The following is a 24,201-nucleotide window of genomic DNA, read 5'->3' as shown; positions in this document are numbered from 1 at the left end:
TTAAATTGCATTATTTTCGCCCGCTGTCTACACAACCTACCCCACAATTTCAATTTCGCTAGTGAATGATATGTCTCCTTCATGACATTTCCGATAAAAATGTCTGAGCGCGGTGTAACTCAAAACCTCCGAGCAAGCCTCTTCTGTATCCCAAATCAAAATGAAATAACATTTAATTCATCACATGCGCCAAATACAACAGGTGTAGGCTCTACAGTGAAATGCTTACTTCCCTTTCCCAATTATGCAGAGTTAAGTAGTATAACAATTAGAGGAATAAAAACATATTTTTTTATGTTTTTTTAAAATGATCACATAGGGAATATGGGTGCCATTTGGGACACAATCTCTGACAATCATTAGGAATCTTCTGTGTTATTGACAAATGCACTATGTATACCTTATGACAGTGTCGTATAGTCTAATTTTAGATGCTCTGTAGTCTCTGGAAACACTTTTTCCTTAGTAAATGCCCTGAGGGCCCACTGTCCTTATGTTCACAACCTGTTGGAGCTGGGTTTCGAACCGGAAACCTTCTGGTTACTGGTCTGCTTCTCTAACCTCAACAAACTGGCTATGGGGGAGTACTGTATTGGGGAACTCCTATTGGGCACAAGGATACTCTTGCAATGTTCCGCTGGGGAACACTCTGTGTATAACCCATGTGTCCATTCATAACAGTCCACCCACACAAATAACCTTTTGTTAAAGGTTCCTCTTTGGGGCTTGATCCTTCATTCGAAGCCCCTCGTGCTTCAAGGAACCCAAATAATTGCTGACATCATTTTATCCACATCAGATGGATACTGTATTCCAGTTCCTCAAATTCTTTCATTCTTTATTTTCGTTCCCTTGTTCTCTCACTCTTGAGTATTCACGGCAACACTCAGAAGACCATGATCTCATTGGCTCTGAGATTTGGTAGCTCATTTTTTTTTTTTTTTTTACATCGGATAGGAAATACACCTCTTAACCAACCTCCACCCCACCAAGAAGTCTTTCCTTTCATCTGGTCTTTGTCCCTCCCTCAATCCCTTCGTCCCTCACCTCTGGTCAGCCCACATGCGGGCCTCGCCTCTTTAACGGCATAATCACTCCCCCTCACTGCTAGTGGGATTTACTGTTCAGTACTCTTCTCCTGGTGGTCCTCACGCTGCATGCTGTCAGGGGGTCCTGCTCTTGTTTTTTTAATATATTTTTTTTACCCAAGCCCAAAGCCCCTCATTTACAGCTTGCCGACTCATCGACCCATGCGCTCCATGTGTGGTCGACGTGTGGTCAGAGGCACACAGAGGGGGTGCAGGGTCAGCTCGCTAGTGGATAAACAGACATTGGTCTGGTGGGTTTGAGTCATCCCTTCGTGTTGCTGTTTTCCACGTGACGAGATATATTTGGGTAAAATAGGTCGGTACAGAGAGGGGGCAATAGGGGAGAGAGAGTGGAAGAGGGAGGGAGTGATGAGTTAGTAATGTGACATTGGAAGAGGGAGACTGGTGAGACAGAGAGAAGGAAGAGAGGGAATGAGGGAGTGGAAGAGAGACTGAAGATGATGAGAGCGAAAATGACCTTCCAGCTAAAGGATATGGCAATGGATTGGGCAAAGAGACAGAGAGGCAGTCCCTATCCTTTCCTATTTTCTATAGTAGAGAGAGAGTGTGATAATGCAGTCAGTCGGAGTCAAACCAATGTTTGCAGTGGTATAATCTAGAGGTCGACCGACTTATGATTTTTCAACACCGATACCGATTACTGGAGGACCAAAAAAAGCCAATACCGATTAGTCGGACGATTTTATATATATATATATATATACAGTGGGGAGAACAAGTATTTGATACACTGCCGATTTTGCAGGTTTTCCTACTTACAAAGCATGTAGAGGTCTGTAATTTTTTATCATAGGTACAATTCAACTGTGAGAGATGGAATATAAAACAAAAATCTTTAATTTAACTTACATTTTTAAGTAATTAATTTGCATTTTATTGCATGACATACGTATTTGATCACCTACCAACCAGTAAGAGTTCCGGCTCTCACAGACCTGTTAGTTTTTCTTTAAGAAGCCCTCCTGTTCTCCACCTGTATTAACTGCACCTGTTTGAACTCGTTACCTGTTACCTGCTCCTTGCTGCACTCACGTAACAGGTGGTCAGCCTGCCACGCAGTTTCCTCGTGTAATGCAATGTAATCGGCCATGATCGGCGTCCATAAATGCTGATTACCGATTGTTATGAATTCTTGAAATTGGCCAGAAGCAGACTGCTGGAACACCCCTGGTGACATGAGGAATATTTTAACCGGTGTGCTGGTTTTTGCATCACTGATTATTTGGACCAATCACTATTTTGTGGTGGTGTACCTACATGTACACCTTTTGACTTTCAGAAAGGGGAGGGCTTAATTCGGCCCATAGACTTGGCTGAGATGATATCAGAGGAGTGGGTGTGGACTCCAAAGAGGATGGTTCCACCACTTGCACTAGGCCAAACTGTGTCTGTCTGTCTTGTCCTGTTCCCTGACTCTCTCTGGGCCCACTGCTATTTCTAACCCTCAGAAAATCACCCTCAGCATTTCTGTACATCCTCCAACCAGATGTTTATTGCTCGTCAGTCACACATGTCAGGGCTTTGATGTTGTCCTTCCCACTGAGAGGAAGGGAGGGATAGGGAGAGAGAGCATGCCCTTGTGGTGATGATGTACTAGCTGGTGTACATACTGAGTATGCAAAACATTAGGAACACCTTCCTAATATTGAGTTGCAGGCCCTTTTGCCCTCAGAACAGCCTCAATTTGTCGGGACATGGACTCTAGAAGGTGTTGAAAGCGTTCCACAGGTCAACAATTCCTTCGACCGCACAGGTCAACTGCTTCCCGCAATTGTGTCAAGTTGGCTGGATGTCCTTGGGTGGTTGACTATTCTTGATACACACGGTAAACTGTTGAGTGTGAAAAACCCAGCAGCGTTGCAGTTCTTGACATAAACCTGTGCGCCTGGCACCTACTGCCATACCCCGTTCAAAGGCACCTCCATGTTTTGTCTTGCCCAACCTCTGAATGGCACACATACACAATCCATGTCTCCAATTGTCTCAAGGCCTAAAAATCCTTCTTTAAGCTGTCTCCTCACCTTCATCTACACCGATTGAAATGGATGTAACATGTGAAGTTAATAAGGGATGTCATGGAAAGAGCAGGTCTCCTTAATTTTTTGTCAATAGTGTAGATCACGGAGGTATAATAAGAACTGGAGCCTGCATTCAAGATATCCGCCCGTCGTTTTCAAGGTAATCTACTCACGTTCGCATATGCCGATTCATGGACCGTCTATATAAGGGTTGCATCCGGTTTATTCTGACCAACATCACATGCGCATTAGCACTTGGGAGCTGCAACGACATCATCACATCATCCAAAAACAAGGCAGACATTAGATTAATTTTTAAGGTTGATATCTTAATGATGATGATGATGAATGACGAAGAAGAAGAAAAAAAATCGGCCTCCGCAACAGTTATAATTCAATGGATGTTTTGTTCACAAAGATGATGAATAAAGTGTCTTATTAGGAATTTTCTAGTCTGACTTCTCTATGTGGCTGTGAATGGAAATGGTCTTTCTGGGCTAAGCGTCAGTTGAACTGCAGTACCGAAGCAAAACTGTAGGAGCAGACGAAACCATGCTTCTAGACCAGAACCCTGGTCCCTTGATATAGATGGGGAAAAACACCGTCCCCTCTCTTTTGGTCTGGTATAAGCGGAAGTCGTCTTTTTAATGTCAAACTGATTTGCTTTCTGTGAGGATGGCCATGGGTGGCTTTCGACAAACAAACAAAAATATTCCTCATGTCGTACTCCGGTGGAAGAAGTTTGATCCAAATTGGATGTTGGTACTTTACAACATTTATTGAATATTACATGAATTCCTTTAATTTAAATTGCCAATTTGGGTGCAATCAATTATCTTCATTTCTCCAAGATAAAATTACATTTCAACAAAAGAATGTTTCAGGAATGCTAATCTTACCCATTTCATAGCAATCTGAGATGGTGGGTGTCGTGGCTTGCTGAAATGACATGGAATGACTGTAGTAAGATGGTAAGATGCCTCTTTCTCAATTCGTCTTTCTGCGTTTCCTCGCTCCTATCTCCTCGCCTCCTGTTTAACCGTATTGGAGAAGGTCCAATGTCCCTCTACGCAGAACTTCTCATCAAATGCCTTTTTGTAAAGGAGGGGTTAGGAGAGAGGATGCGAAGAATCGAGGAAAGATGAATTTAGAAAGAGCTAGCTAGTGTCATTTCAGGCATTTTAATGTTGTGGGGGTGTTTTTCGACAGTACCTACTGGAGAGCGCATTGCAGAAATGATTGGTGATTAGGCCTAGATGCAAAGTGTGGGTACCGTCACTATGCCGGCCTCTTTCTCTTTCTCCCTTCCCTCTATCTCTTCTCTCTCGCCTCTTCTTTCTCCGTGTCAGTTTGCATACCTTTTATTTTGAAGAGGAGTAAATACTTACATTTGGGTATACAACCTCTCCACCTCCCCCTCTACTTCTTCCCTCCCCAGACCCCTATGAACCAGGCATCCACACGTTCTCACTGCATTTTCACCATGCACGTGTGTGGCCGTGAGCCCGGCTCGGTCACCGTGCGGCGTTCCAAGCTACATCTGGTGGACCTGGCGGGCTCGGAGCGCGTGGGCAAGACAGGCGTGTGTGGGCAGCTGCTCACAGAGGCCAAGTACATCAACCTGTCACTGCACTACCTGGAGCAGGTCAGAGTTCAGAGGTCACATGGGGTTTAAGCAGGGAGGGGAACAAGGTCATACAAGGGGGAGAGCAGGGAGGAGGAGGAGGGTTGTTGTGGGTTTTATGTATGCTTCCTCACAGACATAGAAGTTGTGTCCAGGTGTCGTAAGAAATGTTCCTTGCCATTCTACTATGTTTGAATGCACCTTAAATCTCTGAACAATTCATAGTTGTATTTCTGTCTATCAGCCGAAATGCTTGTTTTTGCGCTTGTTGCCTCTTAATGAATAAAATAGCATAAAAGAATGCGGAACCTGTATACATCTGTTCTAGTACTCAAATTCCTCTTCGTCTTCCCCTTTCTTCCCTCTCTCTCTCCGAGTCAGGTCATCATTGCTCTCTCAGAGAAGAACCGCTTGCACATTCCCTACCGAAATTCCATGATGACGTCGGTGCTGCGGGACAGCCTGGGAGGGAACTGCATGACCACCATGATCGCCACTGTGTCTGTGGACAAGAGAAATGTTGATGTAAGAGTTCCCCATTCACTCACTTTGCTGTCACCACGGGCCAAATCCTATAGTTTGTAACCAGGGAACATTTGGTGCAAATCTCCCATTGACATGAAAGACCCGGATTCTTTGTTCTGAAAAGCGTCTGCACCTTTAATGCATGATTTATAGAAGAAGTCGAACTGTTAGATTTCGAGTTAGGTTGTGGGAAAAAAACGTGGAAACAATTGGGTAAACGAGGGACGAGAAAATGACAATGCCTTGCAACATTTACCTGGAGCTAACTCTGCAGGTAGCACTACTGGGTGATTTGAAAGTCATAGTCAATCGATCAATAATATAATAATACTTTTACCAAAAAATGTTTATCTATAATTTACAATCTGTAGAAACTCTGAGAATAGAAAGGTTATTTTGTGAAACGTCACAGAACCGTTGAAAAATATATGACAAATAGAAATCCAATATGGATGGTGTTAAGAGATATAGATGGGAGGGGTTGAATGGAGCTGAAGGGTGGGACTAATAACAACAAGATAACTAATGTAAAATATACTGTGTCCGTAAAATGTATATTGGTTCAGAACGTTTGTGAAACAGCACAATTAAAAATATATGGCAACTGGAAATCAAACTGGATAGTCTTCAGAAATAGATTGGAGGGGTTAAGGGTAGCGGAAGGACATGAGTAAAAACAAACAAAAGATAACTATTGTAAAATAGATTGTGTCCGTTAAATGTATATAGTATGCATAAGCAGGAAGTAAGTGTAGTTTTTCATTCGTTTACTCTAATTATGGGAGGGGTGGAAGGGTTTGTGGAAAATAGTAAAGGAAAATATATTTACATTTATAAAAACCTGTTTTCGCTTGGACATTATTGGTCAATGTGTGTAGATCGCTGAAAAAATTATAATATTTAATACATTTTAGAATAAGGCTGTAACGTAACAAAATGTGGGCAAAGTCAAGGGATCTGAATATATACACTTTTTTTATAGGGGTTTGGACATGATGCAGGCAATTACGTTGATAGAAGTTACAATCTATCTACAATATTAAAGCTGATCTACCCCCCCCCCCTCAAAAAAAATGTATAGATGACAATGCCTCCATCTACAGAGCATAGTATTTATGACCTACTATCTCACCGTCTCTCTCTTTCCCCCCTCTCTTCCTCTCCTCTTTCCTCCGTCTATCAGGAATCCATCTCCACGTGTCGCTTTGCCCAGCGGGTCGCTCTGATCAGGAACGAGGCTCTGCTGAATGAAGAGATGGACCCTGCCCTGGTCTGTCTGTCCGTTCATCCGTCTGTCTCTCAGTATTTGTGTCTTTCTGTCTGTCTGTCCACTTATTCGTTAGCCTGTCTGTCACTGTTGGCCTGTCCGTCCATCCATTCTTACTTTTGTCCGTCCTTATGTTTGTCCATCTGGTGTGTCCTCTCCTGGCTTCCGTCACCCAGGATGTGTCTCCCCCCCCCCCCCCTCTTGCTCGTCTGTGTGGTATTTAGACTGTTGCACAGGGCTGTTTGTGTTCTACCGCTGTGTGTATACTAGAACACATATTTCAGCCCAATACCTCAAGTCACAGCCTTTTCTTTGGATATAGCCAGTTGGAGAAGGAACATACTACCGCGTGTGTACACACACACACACACACACACACACACACACACACACACACACACACACACACACACACACACACACACACACACACACACACACACACACACACACACACACACACACACACACACAGGCTTGCCGCTTGATGAAGATTAATTAGAGGCCATATTTTCTGTTGGTGCTGTTTCAATGACAAACAGATGTATGAAAAGAGACAATGTGTGCTCATTGATTGCTTTTCTCAAAACCTTGAGGGGATATTTTGGTGCTCCAAGTAAATTTTTTTTAACTGTACAGAATTATATAGCAATTCAAGTCTTCTTTCTGTGGAAACAGTAGGTCAATTGGGGTACTGTGGATGATCTGTGCTCCCCCCCACAACCTTGAAACTATAAGTATATTTTCAAACATCTCTTTCTCTCATTTCCCTCTCTTCGCCCTCCTTCCCTGTTTCTCGCTCTCTATGTTGCCCCTGCGCTTAAAACAATGACGTCAATTATGCTTCTTTAAATAGGCATATCTGTTGGCAGACCCGGTTGTCTCTTCATAGGCGTCTGCACCCTGCCCAAAGGACAAACCTAGAGGAAACACTGACCATGATATCCCCTCCCGTATGCTATGAGGATATAGTTCTGTGTATTATTGTACGGGGCTTGGCTGGCATTACCAAACCCTGCAGAGGTATTTTTAAGAGAGTCTGCGGCTGGCCGTTAATTGAGCTGGTGTCTGGGCTGGCTGGTTTAAGTTGGGGAGTAGCTGCCCTTTCAGCTCTGGGTAGTAGTGTACTAGTCTGCAGGTCTTTTCTCCAAAGAAAGCTATCTCACTCTCACTCACTGGACACACTCACTCACTGGTCACACTCAATCACTGGACACACTCAATCACTGGACACACTCACTCACTGGACACACTCACTCACTGGACACTCACTCACTCACTCTCTGGACTCACTCACTCACTAGACACACTCACTCACTGGACTCACTCACTCACTAGACTCACTCACTCACTGGACACACTCAATCACTGGACACACTCAATCACTGGACACACTCACTCACTGGACACACTCACTCACTGGACACACTCACTCACTGGACACACTCACTCACTTACTCTCTGGACCCACTCACTCTCTGGGTTCGCTCACTCTCTGGACTCACTCACTCTCTGGACTCACTCACTCTCTGGACTCACTCACTCACTCTCTGGACTCACTCACTCACTGGACACACTCACTCAATAGACTCACTCACTCACTCACTGGACACACTCACTCACTGGACACACTCACTGGACACACTCACTCACTGGACACTCACTCATTCACTGGACACTCACTCAGTCACTCACTCACTCACTCACTCACTCACTCACTGGACACTCACTGGACACTCACACACACACACACACACACACACACACATACACACACACACACACACACACACACACACACACACACACACACTGGACACACACACACACACACACACTCACTGGACACACACACACACACACACACACACACACTCGACACACACACACACACACACACACACACTGGACACACACACACACACACACACACACACTGGACACACACACACACACACACTGGACACACATAGCCAGCAGCATACCACCCTGCATACCACTACTGGCTTGCTTCTGAAGCTAAGCAGGGTTGGTCCTGGTCAGTCCCTGGATGGGAGACCAGATGCTGCTGGAAGTGGTGTTGGAGGGCCAGTAGGAGGCACTCTTTCCTCTGGTCTAAAAAATATACCAATGCCCCAGGGCAGTGATTGGGGACACTGCCCTGTGTAGGGTGCCGTCTTTCGGATGGGACGTTAAACGGGTGTCCTGACTCTCTGAGGTCATTAAAGATCCCATGGCACTTATCGTAAGAGTAGGGGTGTTAACCCCGGTGTCCTGGCTAAATTCCCAATCTGGCCCTCAAACCATCATGGTCACCTAATAATCCCCAGTTTACAATTGGCTCATTCATCCCCCTCCTCTCCCCTGTAACTATTCCCCAGGTCTTTGCTGCAAATGAGAACGTGTTCTCAGTCAACTTACCTGGTAAAATAACGGTAAATAAATAAATAAATAAACACACAGTGGTGAAAAAAAGGTTGTAGTTGAATTTGCCTTGCAGATGATCAGAATGTTGTCATTTGTGTTGGTTTAGAGCTGCCTTTTTGGCCCTACTCTGTCCCTGCAGACACGTTGCAAGTTGGACTCTCCTATCTGTTAAGTGCAGTTATACATTGTGGGGAACAACCTGCTTTTGTACAGTTGACAGTTTTGTACAGTTCAATGTATTTTAGTGAAGGGGAGGAACCCAGGATTTACTAGGGGTTAATTGAAAGGCACACATTTTGGTGTTGGAGATGGTGGGCTGCGAGTTGGAGAAAGCAGGACAGTTTAGACAGTAACTTTGGCAACCCAAAACCAAATCTTACGTAATTGATATTTGGACTAATGCGAGTGGTGGATCCTCTTTGGTTGCAGATTAGTCCATGCCCCCATCGTGCTGTTTGGTGAGAGCCAAGAATAGTCTGATCCACATTTGAGAATTAAGTTAAGGTTAAGTTAATGCCTTCAGAAATGATTCATACCCCTTGACTTATTCCACATTTAGTTGTGTTATAGCCTGAATTCAAAATGGATAGAATCTTTTTTTATACATCTCACCCACCAACACAAAATACCCCATAATGACATGTTTATATAATTTTTTTGCCAATGTATTGAAAATAAAATACAGAAATATCTACTGTAATTTACATAAGTATTCACACACCGTAGTCAATACATGTTAGAATCACCTTTGGCATCGATTACAGCTGTGAGTCTTACAGCTGTGAGAGCTTTCCATACCTGGATTGTGCAATATTTGCCCATTATTATTTTCAAAATTCCTCAAGCTCTGTCATATTGGTTGTTGATCATTGCTAGAAAACCATTTTCAGGTCTTGCCATAGATTTTCAAGACGATTTAGGTCAAAACTGTAACTAGGCCACTCAGAAACATTCAATGTCATCTTGGTAAGCAACTCCAGTGTATATTTGGCCTTGTGTTTTAGGTTAAGGTGAATTAATCTCCCAATGTCTGTTGGAAAACAGACTGAACCAGGTTTTCCTCTCGGGTTTTGCCTGTGCATAGCTCCATTCCATTTCTTTTTCATCCTGAAAACTCTCCAGTTAACGATTACAAGCATAACATGATACAGCCACCACTATGCTTGAAAATATGGAGAGTTGTAGTCAGTAATGTGTTGTATTGGATTTGCTCCAAACATAACACTTTGTATTCAGGAGAAAAAATGCTCTGCCATATTTTTTGCCCTCTGTAATGGGACTTTTTTTTTAAAGTCACCATTGGCCTCATGGTGAAATCCCTGAGCGGTTTCCTTCCTCTCCGGCAACTGAGTTAGCAAGGACGCCTGTAACTTTGTAGTGACTGGGTGTTGTCATACACCATCCAAGTTTAATTAATAACTTGCTCAAACGGATATTAAAGGTCTTCTGTTTTTTTTTTTTTTTTTTTCATCTACCAATAGGTGCCCATCTTTGCGAGGCATTGGAAAACCTCCCTGGTCTTGCTGATTTGAATCTGTGTTTGAAATTCACTGCTCGACTGATGGTCCTAACAGATAATTGTATGTGTGGGGTACAAAGATAGGTATTCAAAAATCATGTCAAACACTATTTTTGCACACCGAGTAAGTCCATGCAACTTAGTATGTGACTTAAATACATTTTTACTCCTGAAGTTATTTCGTCTTGCCATAACCAAAGGGTTGAATACTTATTGACTCTAAACATTACATTTTTTATTGATTTGTTAACATTTCTAAAAACGTAATTCCACTTTGACATTATAGGGTACTGTGTGTAGATCAGTGACACAAAATCTCAATTTAATCCATTTTAAATTCAAGTTTGTGACTCAACAACATTTGACAAAAGTCACGGTACGTACTGTCATTGTGGACATGATGTTGTCGATGCACTTATTAATGAAGCCGGTGACTGATGTGGTAAACTCCTCAATGCCATCGGATGAATCCCAGAACATATTTCAGTCTGTCTATTTCAGAAACAGTCCTGTAGCTTAGCATCTGCTTCATCTGACCACTTCCGTATTGAGCACGTCACTGGTACTTCCTCTTGGAATTGTTGCTTGTACGGCCTTCCGAGTGGCGCAGTGATCTAAGGCACTGCATCGCAGTTGCTAGCTGTGCCAATAGAAATCCTGGTTCAAGTCCAGGTTCTGCAGCCGGCCGCGACCGGGAGACCGATGGGGCGGCGCACAATTGGCCCAGCATCGTCTGGGTTAGGGGAGGGTTTGGCCGGCAGGGATGTCCTTGTCCCATTGCGCTCTAGAGACTCCTGTGGCGGGCCGGGTGACGCATGCACACTGACACGGTTGCCAGGTTCCCGGTGTTTCCTCCGACACATTGGTGTGGCTGGTTTCCGGGTTAAGCGGGCATTGTGCCAAGAAGGTTGGGTCGTGTTTCGGAGGACACATGGCTGTCGACCTTCGCCTCTGCCGAGTCCTTACGGGAGTTGCAGCGATGAAACACGACTGTAAATACCAATTGGATACCACGAAATTGGGGAGAGCAAGGGGTAAAAGTAAAAAATAAAAATAATTGTTGCTTGTAAGCAGGATTCAGGAGGATAGAGTTATGGTCAGATTTGCCAAATGGAGGGCTAAGATGTGATATATGGTTAAACCACATTTTAAAGATCGTAGATATTTAATATGTAACATGTTAAATATTATTAGACTACATTTGTAAGATCATTGAAGAGCTCTTGCACATATGAACATAATTCCATCCACTGATGCTGCAGACACACTTCCGTTCAAAGGTTTGGGGTCACTTAGAAATGTCCTTGTTTTCGATAGAAAAGAGATTTTTTTTGTCCATTAAAATGACATCAAATTGATCAGAAATACAGTGTAGACATTGTTAATGTTGTAAATGACTATTGTAGCTGGAAACGGCAGATTCTTTTCATGGAATATCTACATAGGCGTTCAGAGGCCCATTATCAGCAACCATCACTCCTGTGTTCCAATGGCACGTTATGTTAGCTAATCCAAGTTTATCATTTTAAAAGGCTAATTGATCAATAGAAAACCCTTTTGCAATTATGTTAGCACAGCTGAAAACTGTTGTTCTGATTTAAAGAAGCAATAAAACTGTCCTTCTTTATACTAGTTGAGTATCTGGAGCGTCAGCATTTGTGGGTTCGATTACAGGCTCAAAATGGCCAGAAACAAAGAACTTTCTTCTGAAACTCGTCAATCTAGTCTTGTTCTGAGAAATGAAGGCTATTCCATGCGAGAAATTGCCAAAACCTGAAGATCTCGTACCACCCTGTGTACTACTCCCTTCACAGAACAGCGCAAACTGGCTCTAACTAGAATAGAAAGAGGAGTGGGAGGCCCCGGTGCACAACTGAGCAAGAGGACAACTATATTAGAGTGTCTAGTTTGAAAAACTCACAAGTCCTTAACTGGCAGCTTCATTAAATAGTACCCGCAAAACACCAGTCTCAACATCAACAGTGAAGAGAAGACTGTCGTTTCTCTTTGCTTATTTGAGTTGTTCTTGCCATAATACAAACTTGGGCTCCCGAGTGGCGCAGCGGTCTAAGGCACTGCATCTCAGTGCTGGGTTGAATCTGACACCCTGGTTCAAATCTAAGCTGTATCACAACCGGCCGTGATTGGGAGTCCCATAGGACGGTGCACAATTGGCCCAGCATCGTCTGGGTTTGATCGGTGTAGGCTGTCATTTTAAATAAGAATTTGTTCTTAACTGACTTGCCTAGAAAGGTGAAATAAAATTTGAAATGATCAAATAAAATATGGACTTGGTCTTTTACCAAATAGGGCAATCTTCTGTATACCACCCTACCTTTCCTTAAGAAGAAAATAAATTCCACAAATGAACTTTTAAGAAGGCACACCTGTTATTTGAAATGCATTCTCGGTGACTACCTCATGAAGCTGGTTGAGAGAATGCCAAGAGTGTGCAAAGCTGTCATCAAGGCAAATGATGGCTATTTAAAGAATCTCAAATATAAAATATATTTAACACTTTTTTGGTTACTACATGATTGCATATGTTATTTCGTAGTTTTGATGTCTTCACTATTATTCTACAATATGTAAAATAGTTAAAGTAAAGAAAAATCTAAATCTAAAACTTTCAAACGGTAGTGTACATCATCACATGTACAATCTTTCACAGTGAAACTTATGTTAGGATCTCAGTCCTGCCATTGGTCAATTGACAGGTCTTAATCCTACATGGCTCCTTGTTAACCAGCAAGTGAATAGACCACTTATCTAAAAAGAGCTGGGGGAAAGTTGGAGAGGAATTGGTATAGGGGAGGTGAGGTACTTTTTGAACGGTCTTTTCATTCCCTGTATACAGTAGATCACCACCATAAGCCTTTGCAAGTGTTAAGTCTGCATAAATATTGTTGATTTGCTGTTACCTTGAGACAAGATTGCCTATCTCTAGACCCTTTGTAAATGGGGGTGGTGTGTCTGGAATTGTAGCTGTCGCATGGTTGTGAGTCTGGGTGGTAGATGTAAATGTGGAGAAAGGGGGTGACATGTTAAAGTGGATATTGTCTGATGGTACCAATGTTGATAACCTCAAAGTCTGGGTTCACATAGAATTTATTAATGCTGTAACTTCAAAATATAAAATGGATGTAAGGGTAAGTGTACATACAAATACCAGTAAATACTTTGAACATTTCACATTTAAAATATTATTCAATTTTTAAGATCACAAAGGATCTTTTTGGATCTCACACACACACACATACACACTGAGTGTTCAAAGCATTGCCCTTAAATATGTTGTCTTTCCCATTCACCCTCTGAATGGCACACATACACTATCCACGTCTCAATTGTCTCAAGGCCTAAAAGTCATTTTTAAAACTCCCTGACTGAGTCTATAATACCAACATGTTTCAAGCAGACCACCATAGCCCCTGTGCTAAGAACACTAAGGTAACCTCCCTACATTACTACCGACCCGTAGCACTCATGTCTGTAGCCATGAAGTGCCATGAAAGGCTGGTTATGGCTCACATCAACACCATCATCCCAGAAACCTTAGATCCACTCCAATTTGCATACTGCCCCACAGATCTACATATGATGCAATCTCTATTGCACTCCACACTGCCCTTTCCTACCTGTACAAAAGGAACACCTATGTGAGAATGCTATTCATTGACTACAGCTCAGAGTTCAACACCATTGTGCCCTCAAAGCTCATCACTAAGCTACTGACCATGGGACTAAACACCTCCCTCTGCAACTGGATCCTGGACTTCCTGACGGGCCGCCCCCAGGTGGTAAGGGTAAGGAACAACACATCCGCCACGCTGATCCTCAACACAGGGGCCCTTCAGGGGTGCGTGCTCAGTCCCCTCCTGTACTCCCTGTTCACTCATGACTGCATGGCCAGGCACGACTCCAACACCATCATCAACTCTGGTCCCGTGTGGCTCAGTTGGTAGAGCATGGCGCTTGCAACGCCAGGGTTGTGGATTCAATTCCCACGGGGGGACCAGGGTTCAATACCCACGGGGGGACCAGGATGAATATGTATGAACTTTCCAAATTGTAAGTCGCTCTGGATAAGAGCGTCTGCTAAATTACTTAAATGTAAATGTAAGTTCTCCGATGACACAACAGTGGTAGGCCTGATCACTGACAACGATGAGACAACCTATAGGGAGGAGGTCAGAGATCTGGTCGTGTGGTGCCAGGACAACGTGATCAAGTGAAAGGAGATGTTTGTGGACTACAGGAAAAGGAGGATGGAGCACTCCCTCATTCTCATCGACAGGGCTGTAGTGGAACAGGTTGAGAGCTTCAAGTTCCTTGGTGTCCACATCACCAACAAACTATCATGGTCCAAACACACTAAGACAGTCGTGAAGAGTGCACGACAAAGCCTTTTCCCCCTCCAGGAGACTGAAAAGATTTGGTATGGGTCCTCAGATCCTCAAAAGGTTCTACAGCTGCACCATCGAGAGTATCCTGACGGGTTGCATCACTGCCTGGTACGGCAATTGCTCGGCCTCCGACCGGAGAGCACTACAGAGGGTAGTACGTACGTTCCAGTACATCACTGCGGCCAAGCTTCCTGCCATCCAGGACCTCTATATCAGGTGGTGTCAGAGGAAGGCCCTAAAAATTATCAAAGACTCCAGCCACCCTAGTCATAGACTGTTCTCTCTGCTACCGCTCGGCAAGCGGTACCAGAGCGCCAAGTCGAGGTCCAAAAGGCTTCTTAACAGCTTCTACCCCCAAGCCATAAGACTCCTGAACAGCAAATCAAAGGGCTACCCAGACCTCTCTTTTACGCTGCCGCTACTCTCTGTTCATAATCTATTCATAGTCGCTTTAACTCTACCTACATGTACATATTGCCTCAACTAACTGGTTCCCCGGGCACATTGACTGTGTACCGGTACCCTCTGTATATAGCCTCGCTTGTTATTTTACTGCTGTTTAATTATTTGTTACTTTTATTTTTAATTTTATACTTATCTATTTTTAACATATTTTTTTTCTTAATTTCTTAAAGCATTGTTGGTTAACGGCTTGTAAGTAAGCATTTCACTGTTAGGTCTACACCTGTTGTTTTCGACGCATGTGACAAATACAATTTGATTTGATCAATATGCAAATTTTCAAGCAAATTTAAGTCAGGCCTGAGACTGGACGATTCAGGAACACTCAACACCTATTGGAAAGCCGGTATGGTATGTCTTTGGCATAAAAATGGGTGTAATTGTCCCGCTGAAAAAGAAAACTATCCCTTAGGTATTCCGAAGACTGAGACAGGGTTTCCTCTAACTTTTTATTTGGGGTTTGATCCTGACAACTCCCCAGTCTGTCACGACTCCTACCGAAGGTGGTGCCCCTTCCTGTTCGGGTGGCGCTCTGCGGTCGTCGTCACCGGCCTACTAGCTGCCACTGATTTTTTCCTCCCCCTCCTTATTTGTTTATTGGTTACACCTGTTTTTAGTTGGGGTGATTAGTAGGGCTTTATTACCCAGCAGGCCCGCCTGTTGGGTGTGCGGGATTGTTTTGTGTACTGTTTGTACATGCGTGTATGTCACGGTTCGTGGTAGTTTTATTTTCGGAACTATTTTGTTCCCCTTGTATGTTGGGCATTTGGTTGGAGTGGCGTCGTGTTTCACCTTTGTGGTGATTAAAAGTTACGCTACTCTGAACTCTCTGTCTCCTGCGTCTGACTCTTTCCTCCACTACACCCCGGGCATTACACAGTCCCTGCCGGTGGCATGCATACCCAGAACATGATGCTGCCACCACAAAATTGAAAAGGTTTCACAACATTGCATTCACTCCACATTACTGACCGGTATGACAAAGTGAAAAGAATGAAGTCTGGTTTAAAAACTCCACTCCAATTCATCCGTTCTGTTTGCAACAAATATATTTGATTTTTGGCCTAAATTAAAAACTACATGATTGGGTCAAATCCAATACAACACAATACATAGTGAAACCCTCTGTATTTTCAAGTATTCTAGTGGCAGATTCATGCTATGGGTATGCATGTCACTGGCAAGGACTGGGGAGTTTGTAAGGATACCAATTAAATAATGAAACGAGCAAAGACTAGGCAAAAAGCCGAGGAAAACCCTCCTCGGTCTTCTGAAAATCTAACCCTGGGATAGTTTTATTTTTCAGCGAAACAATTACAAAATGGTTTATGTCAAAGACACACCAGAATGGCTTTCCAAGAGGTGTTGAGTATTTCTGAATGGTCCAGCCTCAGTCCTCACTTACATTTGCTTCATAATTTTAGACAAAGTTTGAATATTGCTCTCCATCAATGACTCCCACCCAGATGTACTGAGCTTGAGCAAGTTTGACAAAAACAACAGATCAATCTTGTCCTAAGAGTTGTGCAAAGTTGTGCAAACTCACAATTGTCCAAGTGTCACAATTGTCCAAGTGTTTGCCTCTTAGATTTTCACCTTTTCACTTTTCTAACTCTGTTTCCACGTTATTCCCAATTCCATCCCTGGTTATAAGGCTATGTATTTTATCAATATACCTATGAGATGTGCGTTATTGGTTCTTCATGAGAGAGGGTTGTGTCCAAGACAGTTTTCCCCTCCGTGGTGGTCACTCAAGTTCCTTTTTTATCTTAGTTTACCTATCAGCAGTCAGACAGTAGCAGCATTCCTTTCCCCTCCCCCTGTCTGACCAGAGAGGGCTGATTTGCACATACCCATAGCTCAAACAACCAGCCCTGCTACCAGACCTGTGTTCAAACACTACTTGAAATCATTTCAACTACTTGGAATGGTTTTGATTGAGCTATTCTGTTGCAATGGAATCAATAGAATGCTCACAAAACTGCAAACCCTGCCCATCTGGCACACATGGGAGGCGAAAATAAAATCTACAAGTATTTGAAAGATGCAAAGTAGTACTTGAACCCAGGTCTGCCTGCTACCGTCAGCCAGAGAGAGAGAGAGAGAGACATGTTTGGGAAATGGGTGTTGAAAATTCCTGAGGTTCCCCTCGTCTCGCCATCATTAAAGAAGGGAGGGGAAACGGACGATAGTGCTTGTTGGTGATGGATTCCACGGTCGTATTCATTAGTGAACACATAGCAAAAACCTTTTGCAACGTATAACAAGAAACGTTTGTTTTTGTTTTCCAAGTTCAGGAAGTCCTTCTCGGTTTCTGTCCGTTTTGCCATTTTGTGTTTAGCGAACACGATCCAGTACAGAGTAGCGCAGGACATACTCAGCGTCATTGTCTGAAGGCAGCTATGTACAGAGTAGTGCCAAGGGTTCTTCTTTGTGCTTTAGCCAAATGGTGGTGTTCAGTAGGCACAAAACTGAGTGAAACATGCCAGTCCGTATGAAAGTGTTCCCATAATAGCACCTTACAGGGAATCTTGGGGGTGTAGCCCAACATGTAACCATTACACCAAGAGGCTCGGACCCCTGTTGAGGTCACTAGTTGTTTTACTAAGGTCACTACAATAATGTGATATGATCAAATATTATCCCATAGGCCTATCACAAATAACACATAGATGTGTATGTACAGTCGTGGTCAACATGTTTGAGAATGACACAAATATTCATTTTCACAAAGTCTGCTGCCTCAGTTTGTATGATGACAATTTGCATGTACCCCAGAATGTTATGAAGAGTGATCAGATGAATTGCAATTAATTGCAAAGTCCCTATTTGCCATGCATGAACTGAATCCCCCCCAAAACATTTCCACTGCATTTCAGCCCTGCCACAAAAGGACCAGCTGGCATCATGTACAGTGCCCTAAATATTTCACCTGACCTTACACCCGAGTAACTGTCACCGAAGTTACTTTCTGGCCACTTGTTGTGTGTAATTTATGTATAACACTTTTAGGCTGAGTGCATCAAGTTTCATGGAGTGTTTGCATGACAATAGCCTTCTGTTGCACCAGCCTGACCTAGTGATCTGTAGCTATGTGCTGACATCATGGATCACATGGCCTCGGCCAGGCTTTATTCGTGGCCTATGTGAGACGATTTCGGCCTTGCGGTAGCAGCGTGGGTTCAGGCTCCGAAATAGAACCAAACCATTCCCAGTGACCAATGACCAGTGGTCAAGCTTTGAGGGCACAGCTGGGAATATCACATAAGCTTAATGGGTAAAAAGGGTTTGGGAGCGGCTTTTGGTGCTCTTGTCACTTTGTCTGACCGTCAGGTTTCCTCAGGCTTTTGTAAGATGTCATACTGCTTTATTAAGGTCTGTTCATCTGACCTTTGCCCTTCACTTGACTTTCAATGACCCTAGGCTTCTAACAACTGTCGAGAGTAGTTGCAAAATTGGCAAATAGTTGTTGCTCTTGATTGTATTTCTCTACTGCTGCTGGAGTAGTTAGTTTCCGAATCTGCCTTGTGATTTGGGTCACACTTTATTTGGATAGCCTGAATTGCTCTACAGAAGGTCATACTATCAACAAACTATCTGTTGATAAGCAACTGCTTGCTAAGGTTATGGTCAGGTTTAGAATAAGGGCTAGGGTTAGGGTTTATTTATATATATATATATTTTAAATGTAACCTTTATTTAACTAGGCAAGTCAGTTAAATAACAAATTGTTATTTACAATGACGGCCTATACCGGCCAAACCCGAACGATGCTGGGCCAATTGTGCGCCGCCCTATGGGAAGCTAGGGTTAGGGTAAGTAGATAGTTGAAGTCTGTAGAGCATCTACTATCCAAATAAAGTGTTACCGTGATTTGTCCCCAAAGACTGGTCACACCACACACACACACACACACGCACACACACACACACACACACACACACACACACACACACACACACACACACACACACACACACACACACACACACACACACACACACACACACACACACACACACCTGCTGGAGATTACACTGTCTAGATATTATTGCTTAGCATCAAAGTGGAAGTCATGTCTAGCCAGGTCATCCCTGACCCTTAATAACCTCTTAGCCCCTGCAATAGACCAGAGGCTTCAGGAGATTTAGCCCTAATCGCTCAGGTTGCCCTAATGTGGAGGCCGGGGCTGAAGCACAGATGGGAACAGACTGTAGAAAGAGAATAGTAATAAATGAGGAATGCCCTCCATGTGTTTCAACAAAATAGTGCTGAGCGATTAGTGCTTTTTTTTGGTCTGTTCGGTTTCAGTTTGATTTTTGAAAAAATTACCACGGTTTTGATTTCTGTTTCGATTATACATGTTTTTTACACTACACTAAACGACCTGCCGTCCATGACACCTACAGCACCCGACGTCACAGGAAGGTCAAAAATGTCATCAAGGACAACAACCACCTGTTCACCTCGCTATCATCCAGAAGGCGAGGTCAGTATAGGTGCATCAAAGCTGGGACCGAGAGACTGAAAAACAGCTTCTATCTCAAGACTTTTAAATAGCCATCACTAGGCAGCTTTCACCCGGTTACATAACCCTACACCTTAGAGGCTGCTACCCCATATACATAGACTTGAAATCACTGGCCACTTTAATAATGGAACACTAGTCACTTTAATAATGTTTACATATTTTTGCTTTACTCATCTCATGTGTATATAATGTTTTCTATTCTACTGTATTTCTTCTATGCCACTCTGACATTGCTCATCCTAATATTTATATATTCCTCAATTCCATTATTTTACTTTTAGGTTGTGTGTATTGTGGTGAATTGTTAGATATTACTGCACTGTTGTAGCTAGAAACACAAACATTTCACAATAACATCTGCTAAACATGTGTATGTGACAAATACAATTTAAATTGATGCATTATGTGGGTTGAATGCTGTAACGACACAGAATAAAATCATTTATAAAAGTCCCATGATGTTAGTGACTGCCCATTACTGCTTATCACTTATTAACAATCATTTATCCACATTACTTTTAATAAAATATTTCAGTTGTGTATATATTACATTTGTTTTATTTGATGACTTTATTTTAATTCCAAGTCATCTCATCTCTATAAAGCTGCTGCCTATGCTGGGGTTTGCTTTTTATTACTGAAATGTAGCTGACGTTAGCGTTAACTAATAATAATCAAGCCAAACATGCAGTCTTTGCTATCACAGCTAGTGCACAGCTAGGAATTAGGTAATGCAACAGGAAGTAGATTCCACTTGATCCTTTTTGATGTTTAAAGATTCGAATCAGTGTTTTTACATTATATTTATCCCATTTTCAGTTGTAACAATTAGACTAGGTATAGTCCTGTTCTTTTGCAAATGAGCGAAGTCTGGTCCAAAAGGTGGTTCGAGAAGTCATGTCTACATAGCGAGAGATTTGGCCTTTTTATATTTAGAATGTGTCTCAAATGACACCCTATATAGTTTTTACAAAAGCCTTGTGGGCCCTGGTCAAAAGTAGTGCACTATAAAGGGACTAGGATGCCATTTGGGACACAAACATATAGCACCAGCCCAGTCAGTGCTTCCTGAGGGCAAGCGGCACATAATGTCTGTCCCAAATGACACCCTATTCCCTACATAGTGCACTACTTTTGATAAGAGCCCTATGCGCCCCTGTCAAAAGTAGTGCACTATATAGGGAACAGGGTGCCATTTGGGTCATAACCATAGGCTCCGCAGGCTTTGACCAAACGCGTGCAGACAGAAACAGGAGATTTTATGTGTTGTCTTTCTCCCGTAATAGGTTAATGCTATTTTATGTTTTGGTGAGGTACCAGAGCTTCCTGTGTTTTCTCGCTAGAGCATCCAGTTGTCTGGAACTGGTTAGACTGTCCTTAAAAAAGATGCCGCCGCAAGTTCATTTTTGAGATTATTCTGTCATCAATTGGCAGTGGCAAAGTGTTGTGTGTGCATGGCCCAACGTGGCTCTATTTCTAAGTGGGTGAATGTGCTATCTTCTGCTCTGACAACAATTGTGTGTGCATGTTCTCCTGCTGACCAGTGTGTGTGTGTGTGTGTGTTCTTTTGTGTCTTCCAGCTAATTGTGCGTCTGAAGAGGGAGATCCAGTCCCTGAAGGAAGAGCTCTCTATGGTGACCGGGGAGAAAAGAGAGGACCAGCTAACTCAAGAGGAGATTCATAAGTACGCTCCATTCATATTTGCCTAGAGTCAATTATATGTCATTCAAATCCACCGAAAGAAAGCCTCATAGACTAAAATCATAGGCTGCCTCCCAAATCGCACCGTATTACCTTTATAGCGCATTACGTTTGACAAGCACCCATAGGGGTCTGGTCAGAAGAAGTGCACTATATAGGCAGGGCTCTCCCACTCTGTTCCCCAGTTGTAGCTAACCTGATTCAGCTGATCAACCAGCTATTTATTAGAATCAGGTGCGCTAGGTTAGGCTTGGAGTGAAAACTTACATGACTGTAGCTCCGTAGGAACAGGGTTGGAGATCCCTGAAATAGGGAAAAAGGGTGCTATTTTTGATGCGTCCATGATGTTTACGGGGGTTCATAGCATGTGTCTTCAACTAGGAAAACTATAGCAGGAATTCAATCGAACCCGGCCTAAGCAAAGTTTACACTGTTTCTTAGTTTACACATTTAGAGTATCATGGAAGAAGAAAAAACGCTCAATGTTGCAAAAATACATTTACAAAGTTCCGGAGAATGCAGCAGCAGGCATTCGGCCAGCGCAGCATTGGTTGTGTGTCCGTAATGATCTGAGCAGCAGTTAGACCTCACTGAGGCAGTCATCTCAGGACAGTGAGAACAGGAACAGTGCTGTGCTGGCCTCTGTCCTGCTTCCAGGATGTTTACACCGCGCACCAGACAGAGAGAAGTTCTTCATTTACACAGCTATTTATTCTAGCGAGTTGTAGCCGCACAGTATATGATCCATCATTTTGACTGTTATTCGGGACTGTGCAATGGTGCCAATGTAGCTAGTAGTTGCCAAGATGTTAAAGCCACATTATCTTCTGCTTACTTTGAACTTCAGGGGTTCCCCCAAAAGGAGTGTTCTTGACAATCTGGGCTGGGTTTAATCAAATATATTTATGGGGAAATTGTTTAAGGGCGTAAGTTAAGGAAACGTTTAAAGTGACCCTAGCGCTCTTAACAGCAGGAAGACCCGGGTAGTGTTCATTAGGACATGCGCAGATGCGTTTTTTTTACGCTTTGGAATGTAAAATGAAAATGAGTTTCTTAATGGATGAGTCCGGGTATTTTCGGGATGTGCTTCAGTCCGCTTTTTTCCATTTGGTGCCTAAGGAACTCGACCGTGGACGGGCCCAGTGTTCAGACCCCAAGGGTTTCACCTAAACTCCTGGCAACACTTCCCTCCAGTTCTGATCTCTTTACCTCTCCCAGCTTCCTTGATGCAATGTTTTTACAATTTCCCCTCTCTCCTCGGCTGATTATCCCTGGTTTCCCCTATCTGTGGTCAAACTTACGCAGGGGGAAACGTAATGATGTCTGCTGTGACCGCACCAACCGACGGCCACCTTTTAATTTACTTGTTTATGCATTAAATTGATCCGCCCGAGTCAAATCATCCTCCAAGCAAACTTTTCCTGGCTTTTTCGTTGTAAAATTTCCAGATCTACGAGCATACAGTTGAAGTCGGAAGTTTATATAAACTTTAGCCAAATACATTTAAACCCAGTTTTTCACAATTCCTGACATTTAATCCTGGAAAAAAATCGCTGTCTTAGGTCAGTTAGGATCACCACTTTATTTTAAGAATGTGAAATGTCAGAATAATAGTAGAGAGAATGATTTATTTCAGCTTTTATTTCTTTCATCACATTCCCAGTGGGTCAGAAGTTTACATACCCTCAATTAATATTTGGTAGCATTGCCTTTAAATATTTAACTTGGGTCAAACATTTTGGGTAGCTTTCCACAAGCTTCTCACAATAAGTTGGGTGAATTTTGGTCCATTCCTCCTGACAGAGTTGGTGTAACTGAGTCAGGTTTGTAGGCCTCCTTGCTCGCATACGCTTTTTCAGTTCTGCCCACACGTTTTCTATAGGATTGAGGTGACTTGACTTTGTTGTCCTTAAGCCATTTTGCCACAACTTTGGAAGTATGCTTGGTGTCATTGTCCATTTGGAGACCCATTTGCGACTAAGCTTTAACTTCCTGACTGATGTCTTGAGATGTTGCTTCAATATATCCACATAATTTTCTTTCCTCATGATGCCATCTATTTTGTGAAGTGCACCAGTCCCTCCTGCTGCAAAGCACCCCCACAACATGATGCTGCCACTTCCGTTCTTCACGGTCGGGATGGTGTTCTTCGGGTTGCAAGCCTGCCCCTTTTTCCTCCAAACATAACGATGGTCATTATAGCCAAACAGTTCTATTTTTCTTTCATCAGACCAGAGGACATTTCTCCAAAAAGTAAGATTTTCGTCCCCATGTGCAAACCGTAGTATGGCTTTTTTTATGGAGGTTTTGGAGCAGTGGCTTCTTCCTTGCTGAGCGGCCTTTCAGGTTATGTCGATATAGGACTTGTTTTACTGTGGATATAGATACTTTTGTACCTGTTTCCTCCAGCATTTCCACAAGGTCCTTTGCTGTTGTTTCGGTTATTGATTTGCACTTTTCGCACCAAAGTATGTTCATCTCTAGGAGACAGACCACGTCTTCTTCCTGGGCGGTATGACGGCTGCGTGGTCCCATGGTGTTTATACTTGCGTACTATTGTTTGTACAGATGAACGTGGTACCTTCAGGCATTTGCAAATAGCTCCCAAGGAT

At 43.1% G+C, this 24,201-nt stretch overlaps 1 protein-coding gene across 2 annotated transcripts in view; it reads left to right on the top strand.

Moving 5' to 3' along the window:
* The window catches only part of kif6 (kinesin family member 6), a 171,070-nt gene that overhangs the window by 34,501 nt on the left and 112,368 nt on the right, over window positions 1-24,201 (top strand). For both annotated transcript variants that reach the window (XM_055899170.1, XM_055899169.1), the window contains 4 exons: window positions 4,566-4,772; window positions 5,133-5,276; window positions 6,460-6,546; window positions 21,469-21,572. In XM_055899170.1, coding sequence (XP_055755145.1) covers window positions 4,566-4,772; window positions 5,133-5,276; window positions 6,460-6,546; window positions 21,469-21,572 — 542 coding nt within the window. The remainder of the gene's footprint in view (window positions 1-4,565; window positions 4,773-5,132; window positions 5,277-6,459; window positions 6,547-21,468; window positions 21,573-24,201) is intronic.

The sequence above is a fragment of the Salvelinus fontinalis genome, chromosome 35 (assembly GCF_029448725.1).
Source record: "Salvelinus fontinalis isolate EN_2023a chromosome 35, ASM2944872v1, whole genome shotgun sequence".
Classification (NCBI taxonomy): domain Eukaryota; kingdom Metazoa; phylum Chordata; class Actinopteri; order Salmoniformes; family Salmonidae; genus Salvelinus; species Salvelinus fontinalis.
Note: the sequence above shows the minus strand (reverse complement) of the source record. Positions and strands in the feature narration are given on the sequence as shown.